The sequence below is a fragment of the Halichoerus grypus genome, chromosome 4, assembly GCF_964656455.1.
Source record: "Halichoerus grypus chromosome 4, mHalGry1.hap1.1, whole genome shotgun sequence".
In the NCBI taxonomy this organism is placed as follows: Eukaryota; Metazoa; Chordata; class Mammalia; order Carnivora; family Phocidae; genus Halichoerus; species Halichoerus grypus.
Genome location: NC_135715.1, coordinates 101,511,810 through 101,537,349, shown reverse-complemented (window position 1 = coordinate 101,537,349; position 25,540 = coordinate 101,511,810). Strand labels below are relative to the sequence as shown.

The following is a 25,540-nucleotide window of genomic DNA, read 5'->3' as shown; positions in this document are numbered from 1 at the left end:
TTTTTCAAAAATCAATGTTTCGTGGGGCACCTGGGTGGCTCAGTCGTTAAGCCTCTGCCTTCGGCTCAGGTCATGATCCCAGGGTCCTGGGATCGAGCCCTGCATCGGGCTGGGCTCCCTGCTCAGCGGGAAGCCTGCTTCTCCCTCTCCCACTCCCCCTGCTTGTATTCCCTCTCTCACTGTCAGATAAATAAATAAAATCTTTAGAAAAATAAATAAATAAATAAAATAAATGCTTCTTAATTTGTTGTCTGCTTTTGGGTAATTTCCAGTACCCTAAAATTGTTGTTTTGCAATTTTTTCCAGTTTCATACCTTTTTTTTTTTTTTTTTGCAGAGGAGGAACTGCCAACTGTGTTATGTCACCATCACTAGAAGTCTTCTGAACATTTCTGCTTTTGAAAGAGTAAGAACATCTTACACGTCCTTAGAGCTATTCTAAAATACTATTCTCTCAAAACTATCAGGTCCTTTTGCACATATCTCTTTCTACAGCTATCTAAAAAATGCATTAAAATCACAAAAATATATATTTCAAAAGCCATCATAATTATTCAACTACACAATTTACAGGATTGTGGGCCATTTCTTTATGTTGTTCCTGCTATTCCCTTAAAGTGTGGTTGAGCTGAAGGTCCAGAGACTAGGCTGAACAAAGCAAAACCAAAGAGACAAAAATCATGAGTTAAACCCAGCTGTACTTTCAGTGTATTTTTCCAATCTCTGTAGAGCTTCCCTCCCAGGCATATAGCATTTATGCCCTTATTTTTTGTGTTGTTTTCATACTGCTGCTGTAACAAATTACCACAAAATTGGTAGCTTAAAACAAATTTATTATCTTACAGTGCTATAGGTCAGAAGTCTAACAAAAGTCTTACCATGCTAAAATCAACTTGTCAGCAAGGTTGTGCTCCTTTTGGAAGTTTCACAAGCGGGAATTCATTCCTTCCCTTTCCCAGTTTCTAGAGGCTCCCCTCATTCCTTAGTTCCTGGCTACCTTCTTCAAATCCAACAATAGCAGGCCAAGTTCTCATATTACACCACTCAGACACTGACTCTCTTCTGCCTTTTCTCCACTTTAAAAAATTCTTACGGAGCGCCTGGCTGGCTCAGTCAATTGAGCATCCAACTCTTGAGTCAGATTCTTGATTTTGGCTCAGGTCTTGAGCTCAGAGTCGTGCGAGCCCCGTGTTGGGCTCCACACTGGGGGTGGAGCCTGCTTAAGATTCTCTCTCTCCCTCTGCCGCTATGACCCCGCCCAAGCTCCAGCATACACAGTCTCTCTCTAAAACAAAAAAACAAAAAAAGAACTCCTGTGATTACACTGGACCCACCCAGATAATCCAGGATAAATCTCCCAATCTTAAAGTCAGTTAATTAGCAACCCTAATTCCATCTGCTCCCTTAATCCCTTGGGGCCATGTAACCTAAATTCACAGGTTTTAGGATGTGGACAGGTTTGGGTTGTAGAGAGGTTCATTATCCTGCCTACCATTCATTCTTATCAAAACCTCTGCTCGAGAAAGTCAATTGCCATATGGTTTCACTAATTTGTGGAACATAAGGAATAGCATGGAGGGCATTAGGAGAAAGAAGGGAAAAATGAAGGGGGGGAGATCGGAAGGGGAGACAAACTATGACAGACTATGGACTCCGAGAAACAAACTGAGGGTTTTAGTGGGGGGAGGGATGGGTTAGCACAGTGATGGGTATTCAGGAGGGCACATATTGCATGACCAATGAGTGTTATATGCAAACAATGAATCATGGAACACTACATGAAAAACTAATGATGTACTATATGGTGATAACATAACATAATAAAATAAATAAATAAATAAAAATAAAACCTCTGCTCAGTAAAGATCTCACAAATTTACATTTGGGCATAAATGTCTCCTACGTTAGAAGAACCATGAGAGACGATGGACTCTGAAAAACAAACTGAGGGTTCTAGAGGGGAGGGAGGTGGGAGGATGGGTTAGCCTGGTGATGGGTATTGAGGAGGGCACGTTCTGCATGGAGCACTGGGTGTTATGCACAAACAATGAATCATGGAACACTATATCTAAAACTAATGATGTAATGTATGGGGATTAACATAACAATAAAAATTAAAAAAAATAAAAATAAAAAAATAAGTCTCCTAGGTTAATGTCTATATCATTTCCAGGGCTACTTATTTTATAAGGAGTAACAATCAAGGGAATAAATCTCTACTTATGGTTGCAGGAATCTGCCATTAGAAGATAAAGGATAGGTATATAAGGAGGTAGAGAGAAGTATCCAACAAATCACATCATTAACATCAATTATCTTGCCTAGACCATAAAAACTGATCATGCCCACATATCTTTCAACGACCAGTTTTATAAAATACCCTTAAAAAAGTTAAACAGGCTTAGAGCTTATCTGGCAGGTGATTAATATAAAAAGTGAAACTACAAGATTTCAAAATAGATGTAGATAAAAGAACTATCAAAACTGAACATTGCCATAAATGCCAAAATTCTATTTCCTAAAGTTTGGTTTGAAAATATAGGTTTTGTTTTTTTGAAAGATTTTTTTATATATTCATTTGAGAGAGAAAGAAAGAGCAATCAAGAGCACGAGCCGGGGGGAGGATCAGAGGGAGAAGTAGGAGCAGACTCCCTGCTGAGCAGGGAAGCCCAATGGGAGGCTTTATCCCAGGACCCCAGGATCATGACCTGAGCCAAAGGCAACCACTTAACCAACTAAGCCACCTAGGTGCCCCAAAAATATAAGTTAATCATACATTAATTTTATCTCATTCCGACAGGGTCAACCTATGCTAATTGTATATGTATGGTATAAATGAGTATTTTGCATAATAGTTATCAAATTTTCAATGTCATTGTTTTAGTATTTAACTTTTAGAAAAGTAAATATTTATAGATGAACACTTTTGTGTATGTTATTCTTCAGGTGCTAAGAAGCATGACAAGTAATTTATAACTTTGAAAAATGTAAAATTTAAGTTTGTAACAATTATAATTTTAAAATTCTATTTAAAAAACAAGTATAAGAACATTATGGGAGCACCTGGGTGGCTCAGTCATTTAAGTGTCTGCCTTCAGCTCAGGTCATGATCCCAGGGTCATGGATCAAGCCTCACATTGGCTGCCTCTCCCTCTCCCACTTCTCCTGTTTGTGCTCTCTCTCTGTCAAATAAATAAAATCTTTAAAAAAAATTATTAAAAAAAAAAAGAACATTATGAAATCTTCTTAAGATGACCAGTTCACATTAGGCCCAAAATACACAGATACCCTCTCATCTTCTGTCATTCTCAACCCTCTGCTGCTATACTCCATGCTTATCAAACTACTTGCATGTTTAAAATTCTTAACTTAAGCATTAACATCGCTACTAATGCTCTTGTTCTGCCTTGAATATCTTTTTACCTAGCTTCACCTGGCTTATTCTCACTTGTCTCTCAGGATTGAAGTGAGGTAATGCCTCCTCTGAAAACAATTTCCTGGCTTGATCTCTATTAAAAAGAGACACCTCCTGTGAGTTTGCATCAAGCCCTGTGCTGTCTTCCATGAGAGCATTTATCAATAGTGCTGCCACTGTTCCCTTATGTAGCCCCCTACTAATCCCAAAGTTTACTGAGCCAGGGATAATATTTTATCCTTGGTATCTCAGTATCTCACTCACAGTAAATGTTTAAAAAAAATGTTTGCTGGAAAAAAGAAAACACATATACCTTTAATATGGTTAATTGTCAAAAGTTTGATTGCTGGCCTTCTAATCTTTAAGAAAGATCAAATTTAAAAAAATGAAAGCAAAGTGGCAGACTGGCATGACACAGACTCCCCCAAAAATAAACCAAAACACTTTATAAAATATGACAATGTTTTAAAATACATAGCTGAACTTCAAAGAAAAAAAAGGATTGATAAAAAGGGTGACAGAAACAAAGAGGGAACTGAAAGGCAAAAGTAAGCACACAAGGTGACTCTGAAGAAACCCAGGGGATTATCAACTCTGGATTATAGGCCCTAATAGCTAGGAACTGGGGATTGGGATTTTACAGGATAAGCCTTTTAGCTGCTAAAAGCCTGCTAATGTGACTCACAGAGATGTGTGCAAAATTGACCATGCTCTGATAGATTCAAGAAACTAAGAATTGTAAAAGAAAAGTCTGCTTATGTCTGCAAATACCATGTATTTTAGCCTAGCAGTGATAATGTGAATTATATAACTCTGAGATTGATAAGGTATACCCAGCCCAGGGGAGGTGGTCTCTGGCATGTATCCAGACAAGGCTATGTCCAAAATTATCCCAGCTTCATAGTAATCATAAATAAAGTGAGATCTGGAAACTATGATTCCTGAGGGACGGGAAACAAAAGCAAAAATGAAACAAAAGCAAAAAGGGACTTCATCAAGTGAAAGATTCTGCACAGTGAAGGAAACAATCAACAAAACTAAAAAGCAACCTTCAGAATGGGAGAAGATATTTGCAAATGACATATGTGATAAAGGGTTAGTATCCAAAATCTATAAAGAACTTATCAAACTCAACACCCAAAAAACAAATAATCTTCTTCTTAAGATAGGGCAGAGGAGGGGTGCCTGGGTGGCTCAGTCGGTTAAGTGTCTGCCTTAGGCTCAAGTCATGATCCCAGGGTCCTGGAGTCGAGCCCCGTATCTGGGTTCCCTGCTCATCGGGGAGCCTGCTTATCCCTCTGCTGCTCCCCCTGCTTGTGCTCTCTCTCTCGCTGTCTCTCTCTCAAATAAACAAATAAAATCTTTAAAAAAAAAAAATTGATATCCCAATTCCTACATTAAAAAAAAAAGAAAGGAAAGGGCAGAGGACATGAATAGACATTTTTCCAAAGAGGACATACAAATGTCTAACAGACACATGAAAAGATGCTCAACATCACTCATCATCAGAGAAATACAAATCAAAACTACAATGAGATATCACCTCACACCTGTCCAAATGGCTAAAATTAACAGCACAAAAAATAACAGATGTTGGCAAGGATGTGGAGAAAGAAGAACCCACTTAACACTGTTAGCAGGAATGCAAACTGATACAGTCACTCTGGAAAACAGTACAGAGGTTCCTCAAAAAGTTAAAAACTACACTACAGTCCAGCAACTGCACTACTAGGTATTTACCCAATTCGAAGGGACACATGCATCCAGGTGTTTATAGCAGCATTATCAATAACAATAGCCAAATTATGGACAGAGCCCAAATGTCCACTGATTGATGAATGGATAAAGAAGTTGTAGGGGCGCCTGGGTGGCTCAGTCGTTAAGCGTCTGCCTTCGGCTCGGGTCATGATCCCGGGGTCCTGGGATCGAGCCCCACGTCGGGCTCCTGCTCGGCGGGGAGCCTGCTTCTCCCTCTCCCACTCCCCCTGTTTGTGTTCCCTCTATTGCTGTCTCTCTCTGTCAAATAAATAAATTAAAAAAAAAAAAAAAATTAAAAAAAAAAAGAAGTTGTAGTATAGGGGCGCCTGGGTGGCTCAGTTGGTTAAGCGTCTGCCTTCAGCTCAGGTCAAGTTCCCAGGGTCCTGGGATCAAGTTCTTGCTCAGCAGGGAGCCTGCTTCTCCCTCTCCCTCTGCCTGCCTCTCTCTCTCTCTGTCAAATAAGTAAATAAAATATTTTTTTAAAAAGTTGTGGGGTGATACACACACACACACACACACAGGATGGAATATTAGCCATAAAAAGGAATGGATCTTGACATTTGCAACGACTTAGATGGAGCTAGAGTGTATTATGCTAAGCAAAGTCAGTCAGAGAAAGGCAAATACCATATGATTTCACTCACATATGGAATTTAATACAAGAAAAAGATGAACATGGGGGAGAGGGGAAAAAGAGAGAGGAAAACCAGAGAACAGACTCAACCATTGAGGGTTGCTGGAGGGGAGGTGGGCAAGGGTATAGGTTAAAAGGGTGATGGGTATTAAGGACGGCACTTGTGATGAGCACTGGGTGCTGTATCTAAGTGATGAATCACTAAGTTCTACTCATGAAACTAGTATTACACTATATATTAACCGACTGGAATTTAAATAAAAACTTGGAGAAAAAAAATCTGACAAAACATATACAGGATTTATATGCTGAAAACAGTAAGACACTGATAAAATAAATCAAAGAAGATGTAACCTGGTGAGACCATGTTCATAAAATGAAAGATTCTGCATAGCAAAGATAGCAATTCTCCCTAAACTATCTAGAGATTTAAGGCAATTACAATGAAAATTCCAGCAGGACTTTTTGTAGATATAAATAAAACAATTCTAAAATGTAAATGGAAAAGCAAAGGAGCTAGAAAAGTCAACACAACTGTGAAAAGGAGAAACAGAGTTGGCGGAATCACACCACCTAAATTAAAGACTTCTAAAACTACAGGAACCAAGAGCATCTAGGAATATACCCACACAAATATGGCCAAGTGATTTCTGACAAAAGCATAAAAGTCAGTCAATGGAGAAAGGAAGCTCTTTTCAACAAATGATACTGGAACAACTGAACATTCATTTGCAAAAAAGAACCCTGACCCAAAACTCTTACCTTATACAAAAAAATTAACTTGAAATAGATAACAGATCTACATACAAAATGTAAAACTTTTAGAATAAAACACAGAATTGGCCATATGATCAAAGTTAACTAGTGATTAAGTCATGTTGATAACATGACCTTCTGATATGTGATGAAAAAGGCAATTAATTCACCTCAATGGTGTTCCTTCCAAAATCCCACAACTCAACTGTTACCAAAAGCAAAACAGAGACAAACCCAAATTGAACGACATTCTACAAAATACCTGATTCGACCTCCTCAAAACTGTTAAGGCGATGAAAAATAAGGAAAGACTGAGAAACTTTCAAAGACCAGAGACTAAACAAACCAAAAAGACATGATGACTAAATGCTTGGATCCTAAAACAGAAAATAGACTTTAATGGAAAAACTAGTTAAAAGTTAAGCTAATAACAAGGGACCAATGTTGGTTTCGCAGTTTTGACACATATATCATGGTAATATAAGCTGCTAACAGTAGGGAGAGCTGGGTGAGGATAATATACTAGAACATACTGGACTATCTTTGCAACTTTCTATAAATGTAAAATAAACCAAAAATTTTTTTAAGTTTATTTTTAAAACATATGAGAAAGCTCTGGGACCCGGTGCAAAGAGTTCTTAGACATGGCACCAAAACATGACCCATAAAGTAAAAAATTAATAAACTGACAGGACAACACACCTATTACAATGGCTAAAATAAAAAATACTAGCACCAAGTGCTGATGAGTACAAACAGCAACCGGAACTCTCATACATTGTTGGTGAAATGTAAAATGGTTCAGTCACTCAAGAAATCAGTTTGGGGGGTGCCTGGGTGGCTCAGTCGGTTAAGCATCTGCCTTCAGCTCAGGTCATGATCGTGGAGTCCCAGGATCGAGTCCCACATCGGGCTCCCTGCTCAGCGAGGAGTCTGCTTCTCCCTCTGACCCTCCCCCCTCTCATGCTCTCTCTCTCTCTCTCTTATTCTCTCTCTCTCTCTCAATTAAATGAATAAAAAATCTTAAAAAAAGAAATCAGTTTGGCCATTTTTTTAATTAAGTTTTTAATTCCAGTATAGTTAACATACAATGTTACACTAGTTTTAGGTGTACAATACAGTGACTCAACAATTCCATACAACACCCAGGGCTCATGACAAATGCACTCCTGAATCCCCATCACCTATTTCATCCAATCCCCCCACACACCTCCCCTCTGATAATCATCAGTTTGTTCTCTATAATTAAGTTTGTTTCTTAGTTTGTCTTTTTTTTTCCTTTTGCTTGTTTGTTTCTTAAATTCTACATGAGTGAAGTCATGTGGTATTTGTCTTTCTGACTTATTTCACTTAGCACTATAACCTCTAGCTCCATCCATGATGTTGCAAATGGCAAGATTTCATTTTTTTATGGCTGAATAATATTTCTGTCTGTGTGCATGCGCATGCACACACACACCATATCTTTTTTATCCATTCATCTATCATTGGACACACTTGGGCTGCTTCCCCATCTTGGCTATTGTAAATAATGCTGCTATAAACATAGGGATCCATGTATCCCTTTGAGTAAGTGTTTTCATATTTTTGGGGTAAATACCAGGACTGCGATTACTGGATCATAGGGTAGTTCTACTTTTAACTTTTTGAGGAGCCTCCATACTATTCTTCCCAATGGCTGCACCAGTTTGCATTCCCACCAACAGTGCAAAAGGGATCCTTTTTCTCCACATCCTCACCAACACTTACTGTTTCTTGTGTTTTTTACTTCAGCCATTCTGACAGGTGTGAGCTGGTATCTCACTGTAATTTTGATTTGCATTTCCTTGATGATGAGCAATGTTGAGCATCTTTTCACATGTCTGTTTGGCCATCTGGATGTCTTTTTTGAAGAAATGTCTGTTCAGGCTTGCCCATTTTTTAATTGGGTTGTTTTTTGGGTGTTGAGTTGTATCAGTTCTTTATATATTTTGGATACTAACCCTTTATGGGATAGGTCACTTGCAAATATCTTTTCCCAATCAGTAGGCTGCCTTTTAGTTTTGTTGACTGTTTCCTTCATTGTGCGGAAGCTTTATATTCTGATGCAGTCACAATAATATATTTTGGCCATTTTTTATAAAGTTAAAAATAAACACTTACCATATGACTAGCAATCTCAACCTAGGTATTTAGCCCAGTGAACTAAAAATGTACTTTCACACAAAAATCTGTTCACATATATTTATAAAAGCTCTATTCATAAATGACCAACCTAGAAACAACCTTAATATCCTTCAACAAGTGAATGAATAAACAAACTGTGATATACCCTCACAAAAGAATACTACTCAGCAATAAAAAGGAACAAGCTACTGATACAGAATTACTTAAAAGATCTTGAAAGCATTACATTGAAAGAAGCTAGTCTCAAACAGTTACTATATGATTCTATCTCTATGACATTCTTAAAAGGACAAAGCTATCAAAACTAAAAATATATCAGTAATTGCCAGAAATAATAATGGACAAGAAGTTTTTTGGGAGGTTACACAATTGTTGTATATCCTGATTATGGTAGGAGTTTTAAAAAACCTATATATATGTGTTGAAGTTCAGTGAACTATTCATTAAAAGAAAATCAATTTTACTATATGCTAATTTTTAAAATAAAAAATTTTTTAAGTAAATGTAAAAGTTAAAAAAACTACTAACAAGTGATTTTCATTAATATAAAGAAATATATCACTAACAAGTACTTCATTAATACATAGAAAGGTTTTGCTTATTTATTCAACAAATATTTTTAAACTATGGACAATGTGTCAAACCCAGTTTTAGGAAATAAATATTAAAAAGCTGAACAGAACAAATATGTTTTGTCTGTGGAATGGACATGAACTGGGGGAGACTAGATGTCAGACTGTAGTGGGTTACATAGTGTTCCCTATGTTCCCAACATTCATGTCTATCTAGAAGATTTAAAAAAAAAAAAGCTGAACAGAAATTATATAACAGCATTCAGAGTTTGACAAACATACTATGTACCATTATCTTACTAAACCCTCACAATTACTCTTAAAGGTGCATATTATTTATTATTCTGTCTTTATCAACGTAGAAACCAACTCAGAGAAATTAAGTAATTTGCCCAAAGTTGACAATAAGTATTTGAGCTAGAAATTAAACATAAGTGTGTCTAATTCAGTGTCTGGCCAAACAGCAGATATTCAATTAATGTTGAATGAATGAATACATGCAAACTCATGCTCTATGATATCGTGCTGCTTTCTGATGTATTCTGTCATTTTAAATGTATATATTCACATTTTAAAAGATCAGAAGAGATTCTGGATTAATTAAATTAAATGGCAATGTACTCAATTCTCTTATATTTGTTTAAGTTGTTTAAGTTCACAGTTTTTAAAAGATCACACTAAAATGACAGGCATACCCAGTTTATTTGCATTTGCAATTAGTTTTAGTGTGCTACAGTCTACTTGTTATAGCAATCACACTAGAATGAAGAAAAAAGAAGCAAAGGTATCATTTTTTCCTTTCTTAGAAATTCTTTAATAAAAAATCAAGGGGTGCCTGGGTGGCTCGGTTGGTTAAGCAACCGACTCTTGATTTCAGCTCAGGTCATGATCTCAGGGGCATCGGGCTCCTTGCTTAGCATGGAGTCTGCTTGAGGATTCTCTCTCTCTCTCTCCCCCTCTGCCCCTCCCCCACTTGCACACACGTTCTCTCTCAATAAATCTAAAAAAAAAAAACTCAAGAGACCAACTCACACCAACACACTAATGTAAAACCAGTAAAAAAATTTATTTTAACTAGGTCTCCTTTCTTGACCATAGACTCACACTTGAGACATTTTGGTGGTGGTATGCTTCAACACCACCCCCACCAAAATAAGATAAAGACCTTTTAAGTGTGATGTACCTCTTATATTAATTTATCACATTTATAATTTAGATATAAGTGAGTCATGATGTTATCATGTAACTGAGATCAACATTTTATCTCAAGTCAATTTCCAACAATAAATACTAAGTTTTCTATGATATGTAAATGTTCTATGCTAGTCATCAGAATTATAGTTAGGCTCTACCCTAGATTATGAAATATATTGTGCAGAAAGAGTTAACAGCAGGCCTGTGACTACTATCCTTAGAATGGCCTGCATGTAAGGCTGACCTTCAGCAGGCTTCTAGGAGTTTGGATTTGGAGAGAGTTCTCAAAAAAACCCTCCAATAAGAGTTACTATGCTTGGGCGCCTGGGTGGCTCAGTCGTTAAGCATCTGCCTTCGGCTCAGGTCATGATCCCAGGGTCCTACGATCAAGCCCCGCATTGGGCTCCCTGCTCCGCGGGAAGCCTGCTTCTCCCTCTCCCACTCCCCCTGCTTGTGTTCCCTCTCTCGCTGTGTCTCTGTCAAATAAATAAATAAAATCTTAAAAAAAAAAAAGTTACTGTGCTTAAACTGTTTGTACAAACAATGTGGTTTATGCTAAAAACCTGCTCTCCTTCTGGGAGTCTGAAATTTTGTTATGTACCAGTCAGAGGCAGTGCCAGCCCCCAAATATAAACCCTGAGAGCTGAGCCTCTAAACAAGCTTCCCTGGTAGAAAACATTTCATACATGTTATCACAACTTGTTGCTAAGGAAATTAAGTATGTTCTTTGTGACTCCATTAGCAAAGCATTCAAACACGAGTTCCTCCAAACTTTGCCTCAGGCACCTTTTCCCTGTGTTGATTTTGTTTGCAGACTGTCGCTGTAATAAATCGTAGTAAGTGCAACCATATGCTGAATTTTGTGCATCTTCCTAGCAAAGCACTGAACCTGGGGGAGATGTTGGAGTCTCCCCAACACACACACTAAAAGTTACCTGAGTAAAACGTATACCTACCATCTTACCAGGCAATGTGCTCTTGGAGGAAAGTCATTATTCATACACAACAAATCTTGCATAGATTGTGGAATAACATCTACAAGAACATTTAATAGTGAAAAAATTAGTATGTTCATTTTAAGGCAAAATTTTATAACATGTCTGAAAAAAAATCACATTATGTAACATGTTGTGCTAGTCCGTGTAGTTTTGCAATTGCTTAAGGATTTGTATCTAGGACTAGCTCTAAGATTTGGGATGACAGATGTCTCTCTCCCATTGTCCTTTATTTTAAAAAAGCCAGCCTCTAAAAACAAAAGTATTATTCTTACATGTGTAGTATTTCCTTTCTTCTAAGTCATGACTCAAACGTTTTCTCATCCTTCCTAGAAAGTCATGTTTTATCTGTTCTTCTTGGTCTGCCCTGTCCCTACTTTTCTTCAAAATTCTACTTAGAATCTTGTCAACATCTTATCACCTCCTATGGTTAGTCTTTGCTGGCCTCTGGCCATCTTAAGTGTTCTTATAAAACCACTAACCAGCTTCCCACTTATTACCCATGCATCTTTAAGCACTTGTATTGCCATTTATAGTAAGATACTGATATAAATGATCCTTATTTATTCATAAATGCATAATAAATTCAAAGTATAAAGAATATTTGTTCATAAAAATATTTCCTTTTGCTGTATAGCCATCATTCCTTAGCAAATTTATATTTTGTTCATTTTCAAAAAGAATAGGAGAACACTAAAGACTTGATGCTTTAACTGAAGCAATGAACAACCCCAACAAAATAAAAGATCAGTGCTCAAATCTTCTGACCTCTGATAGTATAGTTTTAAATGTGTATCTCCAAATTAAATGAGTTGATGATTTACTTGTAACTTCTATCATGAGGTACAGCCTTAATCACAACCAAACTGAAACTGCACAATACATATACATATGCAATAATAATGACTTAACTAACTTAAATCCATTCATCTTCTCTCATATCACAGTCTCCTATATGAGTTCATCTCAGAAACACTGATTCTAAGCCTCATCATTATAAGAGCTTCTCCTTGATAGATGATCTTTCCTCAAATAACAGCACTCAAGATTTCTCTACCTTTTTTTTTTTTTTTAAGATTTCTCTACCTTTAACAGTTCCTTCATTAGTCAGAAGAATGTAGGACCTGGAAATCTCTGGGCTATTATCAGACTTCCCACCAGTTGCACATACTTCCCTCATCCCCTTACTCCTAAAGTACATACATTCATATTCTGGTGTAATTATTTTATTTAGTGCATAACTGTCACTATATATGTGTATAGATGGTCAATGTTATCTGTCCTAGTTTAATTGTCACTATATGTGTATAGATGGTCAATGTTATCTGTCCTAGTTTATGAATCTGAATACAGATGCTAACTACTTTATTGTTTCTAAAAAGAATGCATAGAATACAAAAGGTAATATAATTTTATTCCTATACAAGAAAAGGTACAAGTATTTCAGGCCTACACTTACAAATGATAATCTGTTTTGATGAGAAAAACTTTTTTTAATTTATTTTTTCAATTGAAATATAATTGACATTTAACACTATATTACTGTCAGGTATACAACATAACAACTCATTAACTGTATACACTACAAAATGATCACCGTAAGTGTAGTCAATATCTGTCACCAGTTAACAACAAAACTTTCCTTGTCATAAGAACTTTTACAATTTGCTCTCCGAGCAACTTTCAAATACACAATACAGTACTATTAATTATAGTTACCATGCTGTACATTAATTACATCCCCATGACTTACTTATTAACTGTAAATTTGTACCTTTTGGCCCCTTTCATCCTTTATAGACCATATCCCCTTACTGGACTGTAAATTTCTTTTAACTGTGGGTTAAAAGTGCACTCAATAAATATTTGTTAATCTAATTAATTTTGAAATGATTGCTATGACTGTTCTTTAAAAAGATCATATTCTGTTTCAGATGTAGTGAAACAACTTGGCAAATGTAAAACATCTCCAGAGGACATAACCTAATTAAGAGAACTAAATTCATAATTCAAAATTATAATCACTCTTACACTCAAGAGTTTCAAAATATGTAGCCAACAACTTACCTTCCAATACTTCATCCTTTCCTTCTTTATCAGTGGAGTCTTGTACAAGATAATGATGAGTGACTGAGAACTTGAAGTCGGCAAAGGAAATTTCATCTGATTTCTCTTCCCATGTTCCAGAAGTAAATATACCCTATATTTAACAACAAAATGGAAAAACATCCTCATTTAAAAAAAAAATTCCCTTAAAATATTAACTATCAAGTGACATACAAAATTATAATTTTTGAATAATCTTGTGAGATAAATATATAAAATCAAGAATATACAGTAAGTCCCATGCCTCTTACATACAAAAAAAAAAAGCATTTTTTTTTCTCTACCATTAGCAGAATCTCTGAGTTACTTTTAGCTGAAAATGATAACATTTTATAAATTTTATAATTCAGAAAAAAATATATGGCAATAAAATGTACTTTTATAAAAATCTCAAATCTGATAACATCACTATATAGTACAGAGCATTACTGGATATCAGAAATTGCTTAATAAAAAAGCAGTTTGTAGAATCAACTTGAGTGACATGATATTTGTAGCACTTATTTGCTTAATATGTTCTGCAACCATCTTTATCAAGCTTTGGTATTCAAATATTTTCATTTAAATAGCAACTCCTTGACTGGAAAACACTTTAATTAAAAGTTCCAAAGAGCCCCCTCACTTATACAACATAATCCTAAAAAAAGGATTTTTCCCATGGGCCTCCAATCTCTCATAGCTATTCCTTCCACTGGAGAGGAGGTATATAGTCATTACAGCATATAGCACCACTATGAGGCAGGAAATACCAACCCAGCAACTTGGCAAGCACAGTCCAGTTTCAAACTAGACCGAAAATATGTAAGGAATGAGTCTGTGAGTTACTGCGTCTTTATAAAAAGTGTTTTCATGACCATGCCTAATGTAGAACACTCAAATTTTTTATATGTGTTGCTGGCAAAGTTAAGGGTATCTTATTATTTTAATATATCAAAGAGCAATCTTTTTATTAAGGGAAAAACCACCATGTATGATACATATCAAAACCTATAATTTTATATGTTGGGTGTCTCTAAAGTGAGGTTAACCTGTATTGAATTAAGACATATATGGCCCATACAAAATTCTCAAATTGTAATAAACATTATAATGATATACACAAAAGCTTGGTGTGCTACGAGGAATGCCCACTATAAAGCAGTTAAGGCTAAAACTAAGGACAAGGGAGAAGCCCAGAAAATGAGAGAAAACCTCATTTGTCAAGCATGCAGAAAAGCTGAAATACTCTGTTTAAGTGATATAAAGAAACATTACCTGACCCTAATTTTGGATTCTGAGAATTACTGTTAACCTTACCAACAGCCATTAAGGAGGATTTGGTTGTATTCAATAAACAGGAGGTATACAGGTTCTGTCTCCCAGACAGACTTTTTAAGATAATTAGTTCAACAGAAAACAACACTCTAATCTGCTTTCCTTCAATTCCATTATGATGCAGTCCTTTGACACCAAATTTCAGTATGGTGTATATTTACAATTAGAATCAGAAATGACAACTGTGGTTCAAAACTAATCTAGTGATTCATCAAAAATAACCTCTGAGGGCTCTGATCAGACAATAAAAAAGAATGGAAAGAAATAAAACGGTCTGCATTCACAATGATCTGATATGTACCTAGAATAGCCAAAGCAACCTACAAACTACTAAAACTAACTGATGAGCTTATGAAGTTGTGGAATTCAAGATCAATATACAAAAACCATCTGTATTTTTATATACAGGCAGCAAACACTTGGAAAATGATTTTTTTTATATACCACTCTTACAACATCAAAAATAAATTAATTAGAAATACATGTAAAAAAGATGAGCAAGAATTCTACCTAAGAATGCTTCAAAACATTGATGAGTGATTATTAGAGACCTAAAAAGAGCTAAATGTACATGGATTGGAAGATACAACAGCATTAAGATGTCATTCTCCTCAAATAGATCTATAAATTCAACACCATCTTAATCAAAATCCCAGCAGGCATTTTGTAGAAATTGGCATGCTGATCCTAAAACTAATATGAAATCCAAAGGACCTAAAATACTTAAAATAATTCTGATGAAAAATATACTACCTCATTTTAAGATTTATTTTGCTATAGTAATTAAGACAGTATAGTACTGGCATAAAGACAAATAGATCAATAAGACATAATAGTCCAGAAATACATTCACACTTATACTCCATTTTACAACAGAGGAGCTACTGCAATTCAGTAGGGAAAGGGGAAAGGATGGTCTTTTCAACAAACAGTCCTGGAATAATAAGATATTCATATGGAGGAAAATGGAGGAGAACTGTCTTTACAACCTTGAGATAGGCATAGACTCCTTCAACAGGACACAAAAGGCACTAATAATTAAGAAAATTATTAAGGCACTAATAATTAAAAATTAAGAAAATGAGGAACACCCAAATACATAAAGTAGCTAATAACAAACAAAAAGGAACTAATCGATAATAATAGCAGGGGACTTTAACACCCCATTCACATCAATGGACAGATCATCTGTCTAAACAGAAAATCAACAAGGAAACAATGGCTTTGAATGACACAATGGATTTAACAGATATATTCAGGATATTCCATCATATGACAGCAGAATACACCTTCTTTATAAGTGCACATGCAACATTCTCCTGAACAATCACGTTAGGCCACAAAACAAGCCTCAACAAATTCAAAAAGACCACCATGTATCTTTTCTGACAACATTATGAAACTAGGAGTCAAGCACAAGAAAAAATCTGGAAAGACCACAAATACATGGATGTTAACTAACATGCTAATAAGCAATGAATGAGTCAACCAGGAAATAAAAGAAGAAATAATAAAATACATGGGGGAAAAAAAGAAAATGAAAACATAACGGTTTAAAACCTTTGGGATATACCAAAAGTTTTAAAAGGGAACTTTATGGGGCGCCTGGGTGGCTCAGTCGTTAAGCGTCTGCCTTCGGCTCAGGTCATGATCCCAGAGTCCTGGGATTGAGCCCCGCATCGGGCTCCCTGCTCGGCCAGGAGCCTGCTTCTCCCTCTCCCACTACGCCTGCTTGTGTTCCCTCTCTAGCTGTCTCTCTCTCTCTCTCTGTCAAATAAATAAAATAAAATCTTTAAAAAAAAAATAAATAAATAAAAGGGAACTTTATAGCAACAGGTCTACCTCAAGAAGCAAGAAAAATCTCAAACAACCTAACCTTATATGTAAAGGGGCTTCTGTAAAGATAACAATTAACAAAACCTAAAACCAACAGAGGGCAGGAAATAATAAAGATTAAAGCAGAAATAAATGAAATAGAAACCTAAAAAAACATTGGAACAGATCAATGAAACCAGGAGCTGGTTTGTTTGGGGGAAAAAAAAAAAATCAATAAAATTGATAAACTTCTAGCCAGACTAATCAATAAAAAAAGAAGACTCAAATAAAATCACAAATGAGGAGAAATAACAACAAACATCAGAGAAATACAAACAATTATGAGAGAATATTATGAAAAACTATATGCCAACAAATTGGACAATGTAGAAGAAATGGATAAATTCCTAGAAACATCAAAACTGAAACAGGAAGAAACAGAAAATTTGAACAGATCATTAACCAGCAAAGAAATCAAATCCGTAATCAAAACCCTCCCAACAAACAAATGTCCAAGACCAGATGGTTTCACAGGCAAATTCTACCAAACGCTTAAAGAGTTGGGACGCCTGGGTAGCTCAGTCGGATAAGCCTCTGCCTTTGGCTCAGGTTATGATCCCAGGGTCCTGGGATCAAGCCCTGCATCGGTCTCCCTGCTCAGCGGGAAGCCTGCTTCATCCTCTCCCACTCCCCCTGCTTGTGTTCCCTGTCTCACTATCTCTCTCTCTGTCAAATAAATAAATAAAAATCTTTAAAAAAATAAAAAAATTTTAAAAATTAAATATAAATAAAGAGTTAATTTCTATTCTTCTCAGGCACCTGGGTGGCTCAGTCAGTTAAGCATCTGCCTTCAGCTCATGTCATGATCCCACAGTCCTGGGATGCAGTCCCATATCAGGCTCCCTGGAAAGCAGGGAGTCTGCTTCTCCCTCTCCTTTTGGCCCTCCCCCCACTCTTGTGTTCTCTCTCACTCACTCGGCTCACTCTCCCAAATAAATTTTTTTTTTTAAAATCTTTAAAAAAAAATCTATTCTTGGGTGCCTGGGTGGCTCAGTCGTTAAGCATCTGCCTTCTGCTCAGGTCATGATCCCAGGGTCCTGGGATCGAGTCCCACATCGGGCTCCCTGCTCAGCAGGAAGCCTGCTTCTCCCTCTCCCACTCCCCCTGCTTGTGTTCCTGCTCTCGCTATCTCTCTCTCTCTGTCAAATAAATAAATAAAATCTTAAAAAAAAAAATCTATTCTTCTCAAACTATTCCAAAATATAGAAAAGGAAAACTTCCAAATTCATTCCATCAGGCCAGCCTTATCCTGATACCAAAACCAGACAGACACCACAAAAAAAGAGAAATACAGGCAAATATCCTTGAAGAACACAAATGCAAAAATACTAAAGAGAATACTAGCAAACTGAATACAGCAATACATTAAAAAATCATTCACGCTGAGCAAGTGGGATTTATTCCCAGGATGCAAGGGTGATTAAATATTCGCAAATCAATCAAAGTGATAATATCACAGCAATAAGAGGAAGTATAAGACCCATATGATCATCTCAATAGTGGAGAAAAAGAATCTGACAAAGTACCACATCAACTCATGATAAAAACCCTCAACAAAGTAGGCTGAGAGAGAACTACATCAACACAATAAAGGCCCTATAGGAAAAACCCACAACTAAAATCATCCTTAATGGGGAAAAATAGAGCTTTTCCCCTAAGGTCAGAAACAAGACAAGGAGGGCCACTCTCACCACTTTTACTCAACACAGTACTGGAAGTGCCAGTCACAGCAATCAGACAACAAAAAGAAATCAAAGGTTTCCAAATTGTTAAGGAACAAGTCAAACTTCCACTATTTGCAGATGCCATGATACTATATAGAGGAAACCCAAAAGACTCCACGAAAAAACTGCTTAGAACCATTTAATGAATTCAGTAAAGTTGCAGGATGCAAAATCAAGATACAGAAATCTATTGCATTTCTATATACCAATAATGAAGCAGCAGAAAAAGAAATTGAGAAAACAACCCCACTTACAATTGCACCAAAAATAGTAAGACACCTAGGAAGAAACCTAACCAAAGAGGTGAAACACTTGTACTCTAAAACTATAAAACACTGATGAAAAAAAATTGAAGATGATACAAAGAAATGGGAAAACATTCCATCTTCATGGACTGGAAGAATACTGTTAAAATGTCTGTATTACCCAAAGCAATCTACTCATTTAATGCAATCCCTATCAAAATACCAACAGCATTTTTCACAGAACTAGAACAAATAATCCTAAAATTTGTATGGAACCACAAAAGACCCGGACTAGCCAAAGCAATCTTTTTTTTTTTTCAAAGATTTATTTATTTATTTTAGAGTGTGTGTGCATGCAAGCAAGGGAGGGGGCAGAGGGAAAGAGAATCTCAAGCAGACTCCCCACTGAGTGTGGAGCCCAATACGGAGCTCAATTCCACGACCCTGAGATTATGACCTGAGCCAAAATCAAGAGTCAGATGCTTAACCGAGTGAGCCATCCAGGAGCCCCTAGCCAAAGCAATCTTGACAAAGAAAAACAAAGCTGGAGACATCACGATTCCAGAGTTCATGTTATATTACAAAGCTGTAATGATCAAAACAGTATTGTACTGGCACAAAAATAGACACATAAACCAACAGAACAGAATAGAAAACCCAGAAACTAACCCACAACTGTAGGCCCAATTAATCTTCAACAAAGCAGGAAAGAATATCCAATAATAAAAGATTGTCTCTTCAACAAATGGTATTTGGGAAAAGTGGACATCAACATGCAGAAGAATGAAACTGGACCACTTTCTTACACAAACACAAAAATAAATTTAAAATGGATTAAACAGGAGTCCAAGATGGCAGAGAAATAGGAGACCTAAATTTCGTCTGGTCCCAGGAATTCAGCTAGATAGTTATCAAACCATTCTCAACACCTACGAACTCAACAGGAGATCGAAGAAAAGAACAGCAGCAACTCTATGAAAAGAAAAGTGACTACTTTCTGGAGGTAGGACATACAGAGAAGCAGATCTGAGGCGATATACGGGAAAATAGAATGCAGGGGGGAGGGAGCCTCCAACAGCCAGCTACCGGAAAGTGATAGAGCAGCAGAGCATAAAATCGGAACTTTTAGACGTCTGCTCCGGTGAGGGACGTCACTCCAGTGGCTAAGTGGGGGATGGAACCTTCGCTGGGACCCACTGAAAGGGGTCCTCTAAGCAAAGAGAGAGCCTAAAAGTAACATAGACCAAAAAGGAACAGAAACAATATACCGTTAACAGTCACCTTACAGGCAATACAATGGCACTATATTCTTATCTTTCAATAGTTACCCTGAATATAAATGGGCTAAATGCCCCAATCAAAAGACACAAGGTATCAGACTGGATAAAAGAGCAAGACCCATCAATATGCTGTCTGCAAGAGACTCATTTTAGACGCAAAGACAAGTATCATATGGTCTCATTGATACGAGGAATTTGAGAAACAAGACAGAGGGTCACAGGGGAAGGGAGGGAAAAATGAAACAAGGCGAAAACAGAGAGGGAGACAAACCATAAGAGACTCTTAATTTCAGGAAACAAACTTAGGGTTGCTGGAGTGGAACGGCTGGAAGAGATGGGGTGGCTGGGTCATGGACATTGCGGAGGGTTTGTGTTGTGGTCAAAGCTTCCGCACAATGAAGCAAACAGTCAACAAAACTAAAAGGCAACCTACTGAAAGGGAAAAGATATTTGCAAATGACATATCCCATAAAGGGTTAATATCCAAAATATATAAAGAACAGATACAACTCAACACCCAAAAAACAAATAACCCAATTAAAACTGGGCAGACATGAACAGACAATTCTCCAAAAAAGACATCCAGATGGCCAACAGACGCATGGAAAGATGCTCAACATCATCATTATGGGGAAATGCAAATCAAAACCACAGTGAGATACCACCTCACCCCTATCAGAATGGCTAATGTCAAAAACACAAGAAATAGTAAGTGTTGACAAAGATGTGAAGAAAAAGGATCCCTCTTGCACTGCTGGTGGGAATGCAAACTGGTGCAGCCACTGGGGAGAATAGTATGGAGGTTCCTCAAAAAGTTAAAAATAGAACTACCCTATGATCCAGTAATTGAACTACTAGATATTTACCCAAAAAAAATACAAAAACACTAATTCAAGGCAACATGCACCCTTACGTTTATATAGCAACATTATTTTCAATACCCAAGATATGAAAGCAGCTCAAGTGCATCCATCAATAGATGAATGAATGAAGAAAATGTGACATACTCTTAATTAATGAAACAGACTCTTAATTATAGAGAACAAACTGATGGTTACCAGAGGAGAGGTGATTGCAGGGATGGGTCAAAGAGGTGAGGGGGATTAAGGAGTGCACTTGTGATGAGCACCAGGTGATGTAGGGAATTGCTGAATCACTAAGTGTACACCTGAAACTAATATAACACTGTATATTAACTAACTGTAATTAAAATAGAACTTTAAAAAAGTTTGAGAAAATGAACTTCACTAAAGTAAACATGCTTATCAAAAGACAAGAAGAAAATGATTGGGGAAGCCATGACTGGAGGAAAGACTCAAAATACATATATCTAACAAAGGACTCACAACCAGAATATGAGGATAATTTAAAAAACTAAACAATCCCATTTAAGAAAAAAAAGGAGCAAAACACTTAGCAAAAGAAGATATAAATGACCAATGAGGGTGCCTGGGTGGCTCGGTCAGTTAAGCGTCTGCTTTTGGCTCAGGTCATGATCCCAGGATCCTGGGATTAAGTCCCTGCTCAGCGGGGAGTCTGCTTCTCCCTCTGGCCCTCCCCCTGCTCATGATCCCTCTCTCTCTCACAAACTCTCAAATAAATAAATAAAATCTTTTAAAATAAAAATAAATGACCAAGAACACAGTTAACTATCATGAATTAGTAGATACTACCACATATTAGTAGTCATCACTGAAATCCAAATTAAAAAACCAAACTGAGATACCACCTCACACCCAATGGATGGAATGACTAAAAATAGAAATCTGACAATGCCACCTGTCAGAAAGAATGGAATAACAAATCTTACACATTGCTAAGAACAGAAAATGGTACAACCAGTTTAGAAAAATGGTTTGGCAATTTTTTTTTTTTTTAAGATTTTATTTATTTATTTGATGGAGAGAGAGAGCACACGCAAGGGGAGCAGCAGAGGGAGAGAGAGAAAGAGACTCCCAGCTAAGCAGGGAGCCCGATGCGGGGCTCGATCCCAGACCCTGGAATCATGACCCAAGCTGAAAGCAGACACTTAACCGACTGAGCCACCCAGGCGCCCCACTAATCATTTTTTATATATTTGTTTCTCCACTACATTGTAAAAAGCAAAGACTATGTATGTTCTATTCTGCTTTGCATCCCAGAACTCAACAGTTCCTACATAATAAGTATCTTAGAATTACCTTTTTTTAATATTTATAATAAACCCTCATATGTCCCAAAGACACTAGGAAATATGTAATGCATTTTAAGTATGTGAATATATTTAAATATTTAAATATACTTAGAAATATTTGTGAATGTATCAGAAATATGTAATATATTTGGATAATATATACACTGTGATCTATTCTAACAACCTGAAATAGCACACGACCCAATCCAAAAGGTATTCTCTATGACTTGAACTGATACATGTACATCAGAGTCCTCGTGCAGTGTTTTTTGTGAAATTTATTTCCTCATTGCATGAGTTAAACACAGATGAGTAAACTCAGTGCCTTTCTGGATTAAGAGATTTTCTCTAACACCTAAACACAAGTCATCTTTAGGACTTACTCTTTACCAGAATTTAATTTCATCTTAAATGGCCTATCATGTAAAATATAATCCTCCTTCTATTAAGAAATATAAATTTAACAATTAATTGTTTAGCAAATTAAAAACTGTTTCTTCTACTGCCAAATGCAATACATTATTGAAAGGGAGAAAAACATGGTAAAGCATTAAAAAAACAGTGAATTTTTTTCCATTTCTTTTTTTGAGGAGGATACCGCTATGGTTCTCAACCTAATTAGACTTTAAAATCACTGAAGAGGCTTAAAAAATGTACTGACATTTATTTATTGAAGAGGCTCCACAATAGACCAATTAAATCAAGATCTCTGAGGTTGCAACCTAATAAACACTAGAATTTTTCAGAAGCTCCTCAAATAATTCCAATGTGCAGCCAAGGTAGACAACCAAATAGTGTATGGAGCTAAAATTAAAGTTTTCATCCACGGGTATAAGAAATCCTTTTGACCACAGACAGTATTAAAATATAAGCATTAAAAAATCATCTGTGCTGGGACAACTGGATATCTACATGCAAAAAAAAATGAAACTGGATCCTTTCCTCAGACTTGACATGAAAAGTAACTCAAAACGGATCACAAATCTAAATGTAAGAGCAAAAACTATAGATACCATCAAGAAAGTTAAAAGATAACCCCCAATGATACATGCTACAACATGAAAAATAGGGGAAAATATTTGCAAATTATATAGCTCCTAAGGGACTTGTATGCAAATGTATAAGCAACTCTAATACTGAATAAAAAGACAAATAATCCAATTTAAAAATGGGCAAAGGATCTGAATAGACATTTCCCTAAAGAAGATATACAAATGGCGAGTAAGAATATGAAAAGATGTTTAATATCAAAAGCCATTAGGCAAATGCAAATCAAAACAACCAGATATCACTTCACATCCAGTAGGATGGCTATAATAAAAAAGATAACAAGTGTTGGTGAGGAAGTGGGGAGATCAGGACAAATACATTGCTGATAAAAATGTAAAATGATGCAACCACTTTGGAAAACAGCCAGGCAGTTCCTCAAAGGGTTAAAAATAAAGTTACCATATGAACCAACAATTATACTCAAAAGAAATGAAAATATACATCCACACAAGAAACTTACACATGAAGGTTCAGCATTACTTGTAATAGCCAAGAAGTAGAAACAATGTAAATGTCAATCAACTGATAAATGGATAAATAAAATGTGGTGAATCCTTATGATGCAACAGTAATCAAAGACTAATAAATGCTACAATATGGACCAATCTTGAAAACTTTATGCTAAGCGAAAAAATCCAATATACCAAAGGCTCCATATTGTATGATTCCATTCACACAAAATGTTCAAATTAGACAAATCTACAGAGACAAACAGTAAGTCAGTTGTTGCCTCAGGAGAGGAGAAAATAGTAAGTGACTAACAGGTATAAGGTTTCTTTTGGGAGTGAAGGAACTGTTCTAAAATAGATTGTAGTAATGATTGTACAGCTCGGTCAATATACTAAAAACCACTGAATTATACACCTTAAATTGGTTAACTGTATGGTATATAAATTATATCTCAATAAAAAATTTAGACTGAGAAGATTTTCTTTTAATCACAGTATTTTACATCTATCTACTCTGCCTGAAAAACAGTCCAGGCAGTTTCAAATCTGAATGCACAAGAATCTTCTTTAAAAATAAAGGGGGGGTGCATGGGTGGCTCAGTTGATTAAGCGGCTGGCTCTTGGTTTCCGCTCAGGTCACAATCTCAGGGTCCTGTGATGGAGCCCCACACCCAGCTCCACGCTTGGCAGGGAGTCTGCCTGGGGATTCTCTCCCTTTCCCTCTGCCCCTCCCCCTTTGCACTCATGCGTGTGCTCTCTCTCTCTCTCTCTAAAATAAATAAATCTTTAAAAAATAAAACTCAATGAACATTTCATCCATTTATGGAATAAAACAAACCAAGTGTTTCTCTAGTCAAAGGTGACTCTAAAACAAGTTGTTTTCCTAAAACAAAACAAATATGCCAGTATGCTGGCAAAGTAGCATGCAAATAAACACCTAGAACAGTAGTCGACCCTCACCCGCAATTTCGCTTTCAACGGTTTCAGAAAACCACAGTCAACGTCAGTCCAGAAGTGGATGATCCTCCTTCTGACATATGGTCAGAAAATCAGTAGTAGATTAACACTATATCACAATGCCTATGTCATTCACTTCACTTCATCTCATCATGTAGGCATTTTATCATCTCACATCATCACAAGGAGGAAAAAAAAACGGGTGAGCACAGTACAATAAGAGAGACATTTACATAACTTTTATTACAGCATATTGTTATAATTATTGTTTTATTATCAGTTGTTGTTAATATCTTACTGTGCCTACTTCACAAATTAAACTTTATCATACGTACATACATATACAAAAAAATATCTATAGGATTCAGTACTATCTGTGGTTTCAGGCATCCAGAGGCATTTTTGTAACATATCCCCCATGGATAAGGGGGAACTACTATAGAACTCAATTCCAACAGATTCTGATGATTCCAAACAGTAACTAAAAGACAGCAAAAACATGAAAGAACATACTTAATCTAGAAAGCTGACATTGCATTCTCCACGTATTTTGTAAAAAGGAGATTAACTATTACATTTGAGGAATTTGTTGTGAAATGGATAGAAGTATGTGATACAGTTTGCAATAGTAATGAATGTTCCATGGCAAAGTTTCCAGTTCAGTGTATTTATTATACAGTCATGGATACTGGCCATGACAACTTGAAATTAATAAAAAAATGACATCTAATCTCACACAGACACAATCTATAACCTTCCACTCTTCACAGGTAGCCTGGTTGGCCCTCTGCCTGGATCAGGATCATTCCAGTAAAAGCACTAAGGCTCAGTCCAGAAGCTCTTCTACATGGAACTTTGACTTTAGTTCCAGAGGATTA

General features: G+C 36.4%; 1 protein-coding gene across 3 annotated transcripts in view; it reads right to left on the bottom strand.

Annotated features, from left to right (window-relative positions):
• RAB3GAP1 (RAB3 GTPase activating protein catalytic subunit 1) overlaps window positions 1–25,540 on the bottom strand; it is a 113,644-nt gene that overhangs the window by 69,014 nt on the left and 19,090 nt on the right. For all 3 annotated transcript variants that reach the window (XR_013447093.1, XM_078070716.1, XM_078070717.1), the window contains exons 4-5: window positions 13,557–13,689; window positions 11,451–11,529 (exon numbers count right to left, since the gene is read on the bottom strand). Coding sequence is in view for 2 of the 3 variants with exons in the window: in XM_078070716.1 (XP_077926842.1) it covers window positions 11,451–11,529; window positions 13,557–13,689 (212 nt within the window). In the remaining variant the exon portion in view is untranslated. The remainder of the gene's footprint in view (window positions 1–11,450; window positions 11,530–13,556; window positions 13,690–25,540) is intronic.